The sequence below is a fragment of the Chiloscyllium punctatum genome, chromosome 40, assembly GCF_047496795.1.
Source record: "Chiloscyllium punctatum isolate Juve2018m chromosome 40, sChiPun1.3, whole genome shotgun sequence".
In the NCBI taxonomy this organism is placed as follows: domain Eukaryota; kingdom Metazoa; phylum Chordata; class Chondrichthyes; order Orectolobiformes; family Hemiscylliidae; genus Chiloscyllium; species Chiloscyllium punctatum.
Window position 1 is genome coordinate 46,715,123 of NC_092778.1, and position 15,022 is coordinate 46,730,144.

A 15,022-nucleotide genomic window follows, 5' to 3' on the forward strand; every position below is an offset into this window, starting at 1 on the left:
TACACAACTCTCATAAATGCTGTGACTGTCTTGTCACTACTGTCAAATATGATAGTTTGATGTGACAGATCAGTTTACACGTGATTTATTAAGAGACGCTAAAGCAAAATATGATGATCTCTCCAAAGCTAAACAATTGGTAGATTTAATCTTAATTATTTGGACAGTCAATGATGACTATTGAGCAGACTGGATAAAGTGGTGAATTCTCTTTTTCACCCCAAGATTATTTTTGCATTTTTTAAAAACCACTTTGATAACTCACTTCCATTGGAGTGTCAATTTTGTGTGAATGAGATATTGGTGAAAAATGTGTTCAGATATTTTCCAACTAAGATTTACTCAGTCTAACAATTTTTTTAACTAAACTGCACAGATGAAAAGTGTCTGCCAGATTTTAATGTAACAATCTGTAACTTTACAACCCTCCCCCCAGATGCATAGTCAACGCCTGCCCCTTTGTCCATCCACTTGTCACATACTTTGCCTTCTGTTCCTGAAACGTACAGTGAAAAGTAACTTGTACTCCTGAATGTTGGATCTTCTGGTTTACCATAACAAGTGTTCATTTCTGGCAACAATATCCTGCTGCTGTCTGAGTATGTGGAAAAGCTCCAGCATCAGTGATTTTGTTGCTGGTGGTGATTTCAAGCAGCTGAACTATTTCATCCCACCCTGTTACTGCTTGGAGATTACATGGATTTCTAAATAATACAGGTCTTTGCTATAAAGAGCATTTTGTTAGCACGAATTGCTATAATGCGATTGGTGAATTGTGGACATTGTTTGGACAATGGGAACTTTGTGCTGAACAGCTATAGCGCCTTTTTTTTTGTTCGCGATCTTCTACAGTCCAATTTTCTATTAGCAGTTTTCCATAACATGATTTTCTTTAGAGCAAGGTTGCTGAGGGTCACGTTATATCAGAACAACCTCACATAGTGATGTTGGAGAAAACAGTTGTTTACTTTGACTAAAATGATACCAATTTTTCAGTCTCATGGTACAGACAGTTAAGTAGCTTGTGTTATTTCTAATATTCATGCATAAGTTATTTAGATTAGATTAGATTACTTAGTGTGGAAACAGGCCCTTCGGCCCAACAAGTTCACACTGACCCGCCGAAGCGCAACCCACCCATACCCCTACATTTACCCCTTACTTAACACTACGGGCAATTCAGCATGAGAGATGCAGAATTAAAGTTTCGAGTCCAGTGACCTTTTATCAGTACTGAAAATAGGTGGGGAAGGGTGGTATTGAAATTGATGAAGGGGATGAGTTTGGGAGATAGGGGAATCGAGTACATGAAAGCAGTACCTAGAGAGAGAGAAAAGGAATAGGAAACAAAGGAATTGTTTATAATAAATTGAGAGAGATAATCGTTAGGAGGATGCTAACAAGAAGCATAAATTATAGAAAATGGGTTGGCTGTACTGGGAGTATCCCATATACAATAAGTCTTAAGGGTTTGGGAGAAGCTAATGAACAATGAGTAAAAGAGGCCTACTGTAGTGTTCCAACAAGGCTCAATGCAAGGTGGAGAAACAACACATGTTCCACCTAGGTATCTTCTAGCTGTCAGGACTGAACATTGGGTTTACTAATTTCAGAACATGAACACCCTCTTTCTTGTTTGTTACCACCCAAAGACCCTCTATTCCCTTTTATGAGTCAAGTGCTGGAAACTGGGAGCTATATGTTTAATGACTGGTGAGAACATGAGGGTCGAAGGGCCTCTTTCTGTACCGTAAAACTCTTAAATATGACCAAGGATGAGGCCATTTAGTCTGTTGCACCTGTGCAGGCTCTCAACAGCAGTAGTTTAGTTAGTCCCCTTCCTTGTACTATTCTTGTAATTGTACAATTTTTTTCCCCCTATGGGTACTTCCCTTTTGAAAGTTATGATTGCGATGGAAGCAGATTCACCCTTGGGTAGTACATTCAAGATCTTAACCACTTACTACTGAAGAGATTTTTCCCATGTGCCCTTTGATTTGTTTGGCAATCACTTTGAATCTGTAACCTATGGACCTTGACCTTACTGGCAGTGGGAACACTTTTTCTGTTATCTAGACTATTCATGATTTTGAAGTTTGTTTGGTCATCTTGCATCAGAAAAATGATAGATAGAAGGAAGAATTTGGAATTTATAAAGCACTTCATCCCATTTCTCAAATTCCCAAGGTACTTCACATGACTCACCTTTACAGGCATCGATTGCTGTGTTGGCAAACATGACAACTAATTTACGTACAATCGATAATGGGAAGTGTGACCAGTTAATCTGGTTTTTTGATGTTAGCAGTTAAAGGATGCATCAAAAACCTGAAATTGCTGGAGAAACTCAGTAGGTCTGGCAGCATCTATAGGAAGAAAGCAGAGTTAATGTTCTGATTCTTCATTAGAACCGTCAGTGGCTCGGAAAAAGTGATATTTATGCTGAAGCCAAAGTTGGGGAGTCACCAGACTCGGTGTTAATTCTGCTTTCTTCTTGCAGCTGTTTTTGTTTCAAATCTCCAGCATCCACACTTCTTTGTTTTGTTTTGGTTGAAGGAGGAATGTTAAGCAGCCTTTAGGAGAATTGTAAAACAGAGTAGAGGGCCATTTGGCTCATTGTACCTCTGCTAACTCTGAAAGAGAAAATTCAATAATCCCATTTCCCTGCTTTTTCTCCATAACATTGCAATATTCCCCATCTCAAGCAAGTATCTGGTTTCCTTTCCTAACCCTGCACATCTTTGGACTGTGGGAGGAAACCCATGCAGACACAGACCCTGGTACTGTGGGACAATGGTGCTAACCACTGAACCACCAGCTATAACACTGGTATCTATCCAACAATGTGGAAAATTGGCAAGATATGTCTTGTACACAAAAGGTAGGGCAAGTCCAACTTGGCCCATCAGGCTCCTGTCAATCATCAGTAAAATGATGAAAGGTATCATCAACAAGCAGTACTTGTTTAGCAATAACTTGCTCAGTGTTGCCTAGTTTGGGTTCTGCTAGGGTCGTACAACTCCTGAGCTCATTAGAGTCTAAGTGTTAACATGAACAAAAAGAGCTGGGTTCCAGAGGTGAGGTGACAGTGATTTCCTTGACATCAAGGCCACATTTGAGCAAATATATCTCTAAGAAGCCATAGCAGAACTGGAGTCAATGGCAAATAAGGAGGGGGAATACTCTCTGCTGGTTGGGGTCATACCTCGCACAAAGGAAGAATGGTTGTGGTTATTGGGAGTCCATTGTCTCAGCTCCATCACTGCACGAGTTCCTCAGTGTCCTAGGCCTAACCATCTTCAGCTGCATCAAAAAAATTCTCTTTATCGTGAGATCAGAAGCAGGGATATTTTCAAATGATTGCACAATGTTCAAGACCATTTGTAATACCTCAGATACTGAAGCAGTCCATGTTCAAATACAGCAGCTCCATTACATAGAGATGTTTAGCACAGGAACAGACCCTTCGGTCCAATGCATCCATGCCAGCCACATATCCTAACCTAACCTAGTCCCACTTGCCAGCACCTGGCCCATATCCTTCCAAAGCCTTCCTACTCCTATACCTATCCAGATGCCTTTTAAATGTTGCAATTGTACCAGCCTCCACCACTTCCTCTGGCAGTTCATTCCATACACACACCATCCTCTGCGTGAAAATGTTGCCCCTTAGATCTCTTTTATATCTTTCCCCTCTCACTGTAAGCCTATGCCAACTAGCTCTGGACTCCCCCACCAAAGGGAAAAGACTTTATTTACCCTATCCATGCCCTTCATGATTTTATAAACATCTATAAGGTCACCCCTCAGCCTCTGATGCTCCAGGGAAACAGCCCCAGCCTTTTCAAGCTTTCCTTGTAGCTCAAATCCTCCAACCCGGGCAACATCCTTGTAAATCTTTTCTGAACCCTTTCAAGTTTCACAACATCTTTCCAATAGGAAGGAGACCAGAATTGCACGCAATATTCCAAAGTGGCCCAACCGACATCCTGTATAGCCGCAACATGACCTCGCAACTCCTATACTCAATAAAGGAAAGTGTACCAAACGCCACCTTCATTATACTATTGACCTGCGACTCCACTTTCAAGGAGCTATGAACCTGCATTCCAAGGTCTCTTTGTTCAGCAAGACACCCTAGGACCCTTCCCATTAAGTGTATTAGTCCTACTAAGATTTGCTTTCCCACAATACAACACCTCTCATTTATCAATATTAAATTCCATCCAATACTGAGAGAAATAAGTTCTCTTCAATGACTGCAGCGGTTCTAGAAATCAGCTCGCTACTATTTTAGAAATGGGCAATAAATTCAGATCTGTCCAGTGATGCCTATAATGCCATGACAGGAGGGATAAAAACAAATGGGCAGTTCCACACGAGCATATTGAATTGCACACAGTTCTCATTCATGAATACTGTACTGAGTCATGACAAAGTGCAGCTGGTCACTAAAATTCCTTTGTGATTTTATAGGTAAAATTACAAAGCTGTTTCCCCAAAGAGATTGGGATTTCAGATGCATAGATCTTTAAAATGCCATGTTCAGAGGCAGAAAATAGTTAAGAAAACTAACCTTTATATCTAGAAGTCAGGAATGTAAGGATGCAGAAGTTATACTGCTGCTATACAAATCCTTGGTTAGACCCCACTTGGAGTACTGAGACCATATCTTAGGCAGGATGTTTTAGCCTTGGTGGAAGTACAATGCAGGTTTACAAGAATAATGCTTGGACTTTAAGGGGTTAAGCTATGATGTGAGATTATACAAATTGGACCGGTTTTCTCTAGATTTTAGAAGTCGAAGAGGTGACTTGTTCAAAATCTTTTAAGATATTAACAGGAAAAGACATTTTATCTTTATCCTATTTTCAACGGCTGGAGATTCTGGAACCAGGGGCGTAATCTCATAGTTAGGGTCAAAATGTTCAGAATACATGTTAGGAAACACTTCTATACACAAAGGGTGGTATACTTTTGGAATGCTCTTTCCACAAACAGCACTTGATGCTAGATTAGTTGCTAATTTTAAATATCAGATTTTTTGTTAAGCAAAGTGTGAAGGGATATGGGCCATAGGCAGGTTTATGGAGTTAGGCCATAAATCAGACCCGGGTCTCATTAATGGTGGAATAGGCATGAGAAGCTGAATGACCTACTGCTGTTCCTACATTCTTTTCTTAGCCACAACATTGTCCAATTCAGTTTCTAGTTGCTGGTAGCCCTGTGCTGATAATTGAATGCTAGCATGCAATACGTTCACCCCACTGCAGTAATTGTGTTGTATGTGCAATACTTTGGAGAGATGCCAATGTTTCAAATCATTTTTCTGAAAATGTTCACTGCCATCATTAATTTAGTGATGTTCATGCAAATGAATTATTTTTATACATTGTTGTTCTTCGCCTGAGTGTTGCTAACTGACTTATAGATTTGTCCTGCATAATTGCTATTTTAAAATGTTCGCTAATTCTTGAACAGCTCAGCCAGATTATTATATTAATATTTAAAGTATAAAAACTGATGTTGACTACTCTAGATCCTGTTTATTGAAGTCACAATCCTTTGGGATATAGTGGTTTATTTTTCTGCAAGCTGTTTGTAAATCCTTGAGAAGAGATGTGATCTGTTGGGATGTAGAAAAGCAACAAAACTAATGGTGAAATGGAACTCAATTTTATATTGTATACTGTGCAACAATAACATTTCCCATTTATCAATATACTTGGGAGAAGTATCTATGTTTTGTACTTCTGATGAAACCTGATTAGTGATGAGCAAAGCTAATTTTAGAGTACTTCAGCTAAGCTGTGTCCATTCTGTTATGAGAAGTTATTGATTGAATACGTTCAGAAGTTCTTTCTGACATTTATTTCTCTTTTGCCTCCTTCCTTTTCCGAATGGTGCTTTGCTGCTGCCTTGACATTGTCTCCACCTTATCAGTGACCTAGCACTGCGGAATTGTTTTCTCACAACAGACTTAACAGTAAAAATCGGCGACTATGGGATAGGATTCAGCCGGTACAGGGTAAGCAGTTTGTTCTTTAAGAGTTTTTCAATCTTGTAAGGCAGTTATTTCGGTGCTCCTCTGCATGTATCACTTGCTAGTAATTAAGTTTGCTGCGATTTCAGACTAAAGCCTGTATATCTTTTATTTATGTAGAGCTGATGAAGTGAATCAAATTGAGTGTGGACAAATGTGTGAAAATTATCAGCAAATGGTGTTATTTTATACTACAAAATATTTAAATACAATGCTATGATTTATTAAACATGTATTTAATTATAATCACTGAAAAATACACTTGAGAGCACAGTAATATCAAATGCTGCACCTCTTTTGCTCTGCATTTCTGACTTAGGTATTTTAATTGAGTGTAAAATAGTGGTTAAGTTCCCAAAATTATCACTGGTATTGAATTTCTCGCTGCAGTATTGTTACGGTGTTAGAATAATGGTGTGGTGTTACGGTGTCAGAATAATGGTGTGGTTGAAGATGCCTCTAGCAAGCTAGAGTTTAATAGCCAGCCAAGACTATGTAAAAGTAATGTATCATTTGATTAAAAGGTCTCCTATCATGAGCAAATTGTGTATTGTGCAGATGGAGTTCTTGCAATGTTAACAAGCCCAATGGTATTAAAAACCTGAAGAAGAGACAAAAAATGCATTTATTCTTTACATCATGAGAGATTTTATTAAGAGCAAAAGGTACTATAGCATGTTTTACATAACCTATCCAAAATTGTCCACCAATCCTGGTGCTTGTCTCAATTATTCAAGCATCTCTCAACAGTCTTTTCAGAGCTTGTCTTTTTTTCCAATTCACATCAGCGTCAGATTGTGGGGTGGGAGTGTTAAAGTCAAGCTACCCTGCAAGGAGACATTCAGATTAAGCCGTTTACCACATTATTTTCACTTAATCATATATATCAATAAAGTGATATGTTTTTCTCTTGGAGTTGGAATCGGGAGTTTGAGCAATATTTCAATTTATTTCTGAAAATAAATGAAATTTGTTACCCATTCACCAATTGATTGTTAAATGCGTCCTTTGTTGTACAATCCAATTAGAAAACCTCTTCTAAATTATGAAGAATTTTGCTAGCGCTAATAGAACAGAAGGTTGGTTGATTATTTTTAAATGTAAATAATTGTGTTCTAACTGCCTAATGATATAGACATATCAGTCTGATCGTTAGGTTTGGGGGCTCTGTTGTTGGCTTGTCACAAAATGTCTCTCTGTAAGCCCTGTATTCATTAACATTTTCCTTTGACTTTCATCTGTTCTGAAATACTTGAGTTTTTATTCAGCTGTTTAAATTAATTTTGAAAATAATTTTACCATCCTTAATGTGAATTTGCTTGTAGGTGACAATTTGAATTGTTTGCAGTTTCCTTACACTGGCTAAATACTTCTACCTCCAGTGTGCAACTTATTGTATGTGCCTGATGTGCTCAGGCATTAACAACAGGATCCTTGTTGCAAACTTTGAGAATTTCACAGCACGGGAGGACACTTTTTGTACTGAGCTTGGGTTCATCCAGCCAGTACTGCTCTATTCTCCTTTTCCTCTTAAAAATGTTCATTGTCAAATGTTTGTCCACTTGTCTTTTAAGTACTCTGGAATCTTTCACAACTGTGCCCAGTAGTAATTTTGTGTCCTAGTAATAACAGTATGCATATTAACAATCTTTTAGGCTCTTAGGAGGGATGTGATTGCGTCAAAGAGGAGACAATGTTCAAAGTTTGGTAGAAGATTTGTAGCTCGGGTGCTCGTTGTTGTGGTTCTGTTCGCCGAGCTGGGAATTTGTCTTGCAAACGTTTCGTCCCCTGTCTAGGTGACATCCTCAGTGCTTGGGAGCCTCCTGTGAAGCGCTTCTGTGCTGTTTCCTCTGGTATTTATAGTGGCCTGTCTCTGCCGCTTCCGGTTGTCAGTTCGAGCTGTCCACTGTAGTGGCCGGTATATTGGGTCCAGGTAGATGTGTTTGTTGATAGAGTCTGTGGATGAGTGCCATGCCTCTAGGAATTCCCTGGCTGTTCTCTGTTTGGCTTGCCCTATAATGGTAGTGTTGTCCCAGTCGAATTCATGTTGCTTGTCGTCTGTGTGTGTGGCTACTAAGGATAGCTGGCCGTGTTGTTTCGTGGCTAGTTAGTGTTCGTGTATACGGATCGTTAGCTGTCTTCCTGTTTGTCCGATGTAGTGTTTTGTGCAGTCCTTGCATGGGATTTTGTACACTACATTAGTTTTGCTCATGTTGGGTATCGGGTCCTTTGTTCTGGTGAGTTGTTGTCTGAGCGTGGCTGTTGGTTTGTGTGCTGTTATGAGTCCTAGTGGTCGCAGTAGTCTGGCTGTCAGTTCAGAAATGCTCCTGATGTATGGTAGTGTGGCTAGTCCTTTGGGTTGCGGCATGTCCTCGTTCCGTTGTCTCTCCCTTAGGCATCTGTTGATGAAATTGCGAGGGTATCCGTTTTTGGCAAATACTTTGTATAGGTGTTCCTCTTCCTCTTTTTGTAGTTCTGGTGTGCTGCAGTGTGTTGTGGCCCTTTTGAATAGTGTCCTGATGCAACTTCGTTTGTGTGTGTTGGTGTGGTTGCTTTCATAGTTTAGGACTTGGTCTGTGTGTGTGGCTTTCCTGTAAACCTTTGTGGTGAATTCTCCGTTCGGTATTCTCTGTACCATCACGTCTAGGAATGGGAGTTGGTTGTCCTTTTCTTCCTCTCTAGTGAATCGGATTCCTGTGAGTGTGGCGTTGATGATCTGGTGTGTGTTCTCTATTTCTGTGTTTTTAATTATTACAAAGGTGTCATCCACGTATCTGACCCAGAGTTTGGGTTGAAGTTGTGGTAAGACTGTTTGTTCTAATCTTTGCATTACTGCTTCTGCTAAGAGTCCAGAGATCGGTGAGCCCATGGGTGTTCCGTTGATTTGTTCGTATATTTGGTTATTGAATGTGAAGTGTGTTGTGAGGCACAAGTCCAGTAGTTTAAGTATGCCGTCTTTGTTGATAGGTTCAATGTCCTGTTGTCTGTTATGTCTGTCCAGCAGGTTGGTTATTGTTTCTTTGGCTAGTGTTTTGTCGATGGAGGTGAACAGTGCCGTTACATCGAATGAGACCATAGTTTCTTCCTTGTCTATATGTATATTTCTGATGATGTCCAAGAATTCCTGTGTCGATTGTATAGATTGTCTGGATCCGCTGATCAGGTGTTTCAGTTTCTGCTGTAGTTCTTTGGCCAGTTTGTGTGATGGTGTCCCTGGTAGTGATACTATGGGTCTGAGTGGGATGTCTGGTTTGTGCACTTTGGGTAGTCCATAGAATCTGGGGGTGTTGTTGCTTTCAGGTTTCATTCTTTGTAGGTCAGACCTGGTTATCTGTCCGTTTTTTTTAGACAATGTTGTTTAGGCTGGAGAGTTCTAATTATGAAGACAGATTAATCAGATGGGGGTTATTTTTCTTAGAACAGAGGAGACTGAGGGGAAGCATAATTGAGATGTATATTTTACTTGTCTTAATTAATGGTTGCATAGTTGGCAAGAAGGAATTTTTTCCCTTTGGGCAAATCACTGTCTTAGATTTAAGGTAAGGGGCAGGAGGTTTAAAGGATATGTGAGGAATTCTTTTCACTGAGGGCAATGGAAATCTGGAACTGTCTCTGTAAGAATGGTGGAGGCAGAAACCCTCATATAACATCCAGGTATTTGAGTGTGTACTTGCAAACCCAACCACCCCGTGGCTCAACACTTCAACTCCCCCTCCCACTCCACCAAGGACATGCAGGTGCTTGGACTCCTCCATCGCCAGACCATAGCAACACGACGGCTGGAGGAAGAGCGTCTCATATTCTGCCTAGGAACCCTCCAACCACAAGGGATGAACTCAGATTTCTCCAGTTTCCTCATTTCCCCTCCCCCCACCTTGTCTCAGTCCCAACCCTCGAACTCAGCACCACCTTCCTAACCTGCAATCATCTTCCTGACCTCTCCACCCCCACCCCCAATCCGGCCTATCACCCTCACCTTAACCTCCTTCCACCTATCGCATTTCCCACGCCCCTCCCCCAAGTCCCTCCTCCCTACCTTTTATCTTAGCCTGCTTGGCACACTTTCCTCATTGCTTAAGACGGGCTCATGCCCGAAACATCGATTCTCCTGCTCCTTGGATGCTGCCTGACCTGCTGCACTTTTCCAGCAACACATTTTCAGCTGTGTACTTGCAAAGCCAAGGCATACCAGGCTATTGGCCAAATTCTAGAAAATGGGATTCAAATAGTTGAGGTGCTTGTTTGTGACTTGTGCGGACTTGATAGGCCAAAGGGTCTTTTTCTGTGCTATAGATCTCTATGATTTTCTATAATATTAGCTGCCTCATTTGCACAAAATAATGTGTAGGTTGTGAATATTTTTTTAAAGAAATTTTCCTAACTTGTCTCTGGCTTCTCCTGTCTCATTCTCCCAGGTTGAGCAGGATGCCTAATGACAAACTATAGTTTTAAAAAAATCATCTTTTAAAAAGAAACACTTCCTGGTTTATTTTTCAATGTCTAATAGTTCATTTGTTCCCCTCTGGGGCTTGGAGTTTTCTGAAGGTTACTTTTTCCTCGCCCTGCCTGCCTTGCTCCCTCTTTGTCTCAGGGTTTGTTTCTGAGCAGAGACAGACTTGTGTGTAAGGGACCTGCAGCATTGCTGAAGCCACTCCCAGCCGCTGCTTCACTTCAATGGGATTGACAGAGTAAGCACCTGCTACGTCCACTCCGCGTTCAGGAAACTAGGCAGCAGCACACCATGCGACACAACCCCCCCACCCCCCACCGGAATGGAGACGGCAGCCAAACTGGACACTATCAGCAAGATAAGGGGGGGGGGGGGGGGGGGCGGAGTGCAGGGAGAAAGAGAGAGAGGGTGGGTGGTCAGTCATTTGGACACAGTGCCTGGGCTCCCATTGATGTCCATGACTGTTCTCTGCAGTGTTTCAGTAAGCCGAATTCACTTTTAATCATTGTAAACAAAAGATGTGATCAGTGTTGGAAGAGGTCGTCTTTGGATAATCCAAAATTCGGATAATTGATATTTGGATAATTGAAGTTCCTCAGTACACCAAGTTAGTTGTAACTTTGAGTTTTGAATAAATCAAGTCATTTGCAGCAATTAATTTTTTTAAAAAGTTCAAAATGTGCTGACTGAGTCTCCTTATCTGAGGAAGGAAGTTCTTACTGTACAGGGTATGCAACAAAAGTTTAGATTAGGTTACTTACAATGTGGAAACAGGCCCTTCGGCCCAACAAGTCATTTGTAACAATTAATTTTTTTAAAAAGTTCAAAATTTGCATGGCCCACAATGGACTTTACTGCTAGATTTATGTGCTTTTTTGAAGTAGCCAGCATCCATGTTGGTTATACAAATTGTAAACTTGTAATCCTCACAACCACGTTCTTATGGTAGTTAGACAATGTATAAATGCAAATTTGCAATTCTTTCTTTTCTGGTTGCAAATAGCTGATATTTCAATACAATTTATGTATTGCATATGTTATTACAGTAAAAAAAAGTTATACGTTTTATAATTAAAATATAGAAGGTAGGAGCAAGAAAAGGCCATTCACTCCTTCAGCCTATTCTGTCATGCCGTTCAATATGATTATGGCTGATCAATGAGTTCAATACCCGAATCCAACCTTCCCTCCGATATTTCTTGATCCCTTTCGCTATGAGCTGCATGTACCTCCTTCTTGAAAACAAGATGTTTTGGCCTGAGTAACTTTCTGTGGTGGTGAGTTCATTGGGCTGTTTGGTGAAGTAATTTGTCCTTGTCTCAGTCCTAAAAGGTTTACCTCTTATCCTTAAACTCTGACCACTGGTTCTGGACCACTAGGGACATCTTTTCTGCATCTGACCTGTCTAGTCCTGTTCGCATTTTATAGGTTTCTATGAAATCCCCCCCATCTCTTCTAAACTCCAGTGAATACAATGCTAACTGACTCAACCTCTGCTCATAAGCCCTGCTGTTCCTTCAGGGCGGCACAGTGGTTAGCGCTGCTGCCTTTACAGCGCCAGGGACCCAGGTTCAATTCCCACCTCGGGCAACTGTCTGGGTGGAGTTTGCACATTCTCCCCGTGTCTGCGTGGGTTTCCTCCGGGTGCTCCGGTTTCCTCCCACAGTCCAAAGATATGCAGGTCAGGTGAATTGGCCATGCTAAATTGCCCGTAGTGTTAGGTGAAGGGGTAAATGTAGGGGAATGGGTCTGGGTGGGGTTGCTTTTCGGAGGATCGGTGTGGACTTGTTGGGCCTGTTTCCACACTGTGTAATCTAATCTAAACTTTTGTTGCATACTCTGTACAGTAAGAACTTCTTTCCTCAGATAAGGAGGCCAAAACTGCGCGCACAATTCCAACTAGTGCCTGTATAATTGCAGCAAGTAATTCTTGTTCCATATTCAAATCACCTTGCTGTGATGGCCAACAAACTGTTTGCCTTCTATATTGCCTCTTGCACCTGCGCGCTTACTTTCAGCGATTGGTGCACAAGGGCACCCACGTCTCATTGAACAGTTCCCCTTTCTTAATTTACAGCCATTCATATAATAATTTGCCTTCCTATTTTTACTACCAAAATATATGTTCTCACATTATAAACATTATGCTATGCATTTTCCTACTCCCTCCACTTGTCCCAACTCTCTCACTGCAATATCTCTGCATCCTCCTTGCAGCTTGCCCTTTCACCCAGTTTTATATCATGTGCAAATTTTCAGATATAACATTTAGCTCCCTCCGTTAAATCATTAACATATATTGTGAATATCTGGGCTCCTAGTACCAAACCCTGCAGTGCTCCACTAGTCATTGCATGCCATTCAAAAAAAGACCCATCTATTCCTGCTCCTTTTCTGTCTGCTAACCAATTTTCTGTCAATGTCAATACACTACACTCAGATTCATGTGCTTCTGGTCACTGATATTTTTGCCATTGGAAACAATTCATATAATTTCCTCCATTAGTACTCTGTGATTTTCAGAAACTCTTAAATCTCCACTTAAACTTGTTTTTATTGTTGCCTGAAACAGGAGGATTATATCGTAAGTAATGATGGTCAGTATATTCCTCTACGTTGGATTTCACCTGAGCTTGTGGGTGACGTTTACGGGAGCATGGTAGTAGCAGAACAGACAAGACACAGCAATATTTGGTAAGACTACATAGCTCTGATTTTTAAGTGATGTTTGATTATTTCTTGTTCTCTGCATAGGAGGTCATGTTTTACTACCCAAGCAGAAGATTGCACTTTTTTTTCTTTTGATTCAAGGGATGTGGGTGTTGCTGGAAGGTAAACATGTATTTCTCATCACCTTCCCCAAGGTAATTAGGGATGAGCTGTCTGTTTGAATCACTGCAGTCTTTCAAGTGTAGGAACAGAGATATAGGACTTTGACTGTGAAGGAGCAGTGGTATTGTTCCAAGTCAAGATGATGTGTGGCTCGGAGGGGAGCTTGCAGGATGTGCTGTCCATGCATCTGTTACAGTTGTCCTTCTAGTTTAGAGATTATTGGTTTGGAAGATGCTGTTGAAGGAGTCTTGGTAACTTACTGCAATGCATCCTCTAGATGATGGTACACATTGCTGCTACTGTGCAGGAGAGGTGGCTCGGGTGCTAGCCAAGCAGGCTGTTTTGTCCTGGATGATGTCCATTATCTTGTGTTGTTGGAGCTGCCCTCATTCAGGCAAGTTGGGAGCACTTTCTTGATTGCTGATTTGTACCTTGTGGAGGGAGGGGGAGGGGGAGGGGGAAGGGGGGGGGGGGGGTGAGTTCTTCACTGCAGAATTCTTAGCCTCTGACATTGTCTTGTAGTGACAATTTTGTTTAGATTAGATTACTTACAGTGTGGAAACAGGCTCTCCGGCCCAACAAGTCCACACCGCCCCGCCGAAGCGTAACCCACCCATACCCCTACATCTACATCTACCCCTTACCTAACACTACGGGCAATTTAGCATGGCCAATTCACCTGACCTGCACATCTTTGGACTGTGGGAGGAAACCGGAGCACCCGGAGGAAACCCACGCAGACACGGGGAGAACGTGCAAACTCCACACAGTCAGTCGCCTGAGGCGGGAATTGAACCTGGGTCTCTGGCGCTGTGAGGCAGCAGTGCTAACCACTGTGCCACCGTGCCGACAATATTTATATAGATTGTCTAGTTCTGTTTTTGATCAATAGCAGCTCACAGAATGTTGGCAATGGGGATTAAGCAGTGGTAATGCCATTGCATATTATCCATCAGATAGTTGGATTCTCTCTCTTGTTGGAAATGGTTTTATTAGGCACTTGTGTGACACAAATGTTACTTACTGTTTGTCAGCCCAAGCCTAGATGTCGTCCAGGTCTTGCAGTCCATTTCTGAATGTACCTCCAGTATCTGAAGAATTGCAAAGGATGCTGAACATTGTACAGTCTTCAGTGAACATCCCCAGTTCTGACCTCATAATGGAGGCAGGTCATTGGTGAAGCATTTAAAGATGGTTGGCCTAGGATGCTACCCTGAAGATTTGTGCTTTTGTGCTTTTGTGCTTTTTTACAAAATTAATTCATAGCTGTGAATGTTGCTGGATAGGCCAGCATTTGTTGCTCACCTCAATTGCCCAGAGAGCAGTCAACCACCCAGGACATTAATAATCTAGTGATAATACTACTGCCCATTCCTTCCCAGTGTAGTGGAGAGAAGTGTCCCTATCCCTAAGCTAGAAGGCCTGGATTTAACTCTCTTCTGTGGTATGAAACATCTCTGAACAGCTTGATTAGAAAAATCTAACTTGAGGAGTTCCTAGAGGCTGTCCTTGGACGAAGGTGATTGACCTCTAGCAACTACAGCCATCGTCCTTTGCGCTAGTTACAGAAAATAGTGCTTTGTATATTTACTTATTTTTGTGATCTCAGCACAATATTTAATTTTGAGCTTGCTAGAAATCTGAAAAGTAAAAATGTTAAAAACACACAGCAGATCAATTAGCTTACAGGAAGAGAT

At 41.3% G+C, this 15,022-nt stretch overlaps 1 protein-coding gene across 1 annotated transcript in view; it reads left to right on the forward strand.

Annotated features, from left to right (window-relative positions):
- lmtk2 (lemur tyrosine kinase 2) overlaps positions 1-15,022 on the forward strand; it is a 157,552-nt gene that overhangs the window by 114,772 nt on the left and 27,758 nt on the right. Inside the window, exons 8-9 of the mRNA XM_072559819.1 lie at positions 5,944-6,028; positions 13,066-13,187. Of these exons, the coding sequence (XP_072415920.1) occupies positions 5,944-6,028; positions 13,066-13,187 (207 nt within the window). The remainder of the gene's footprint in view (positions 1-5,943; positions 6,029-13,065; positions 13,188-15,022) is intronic.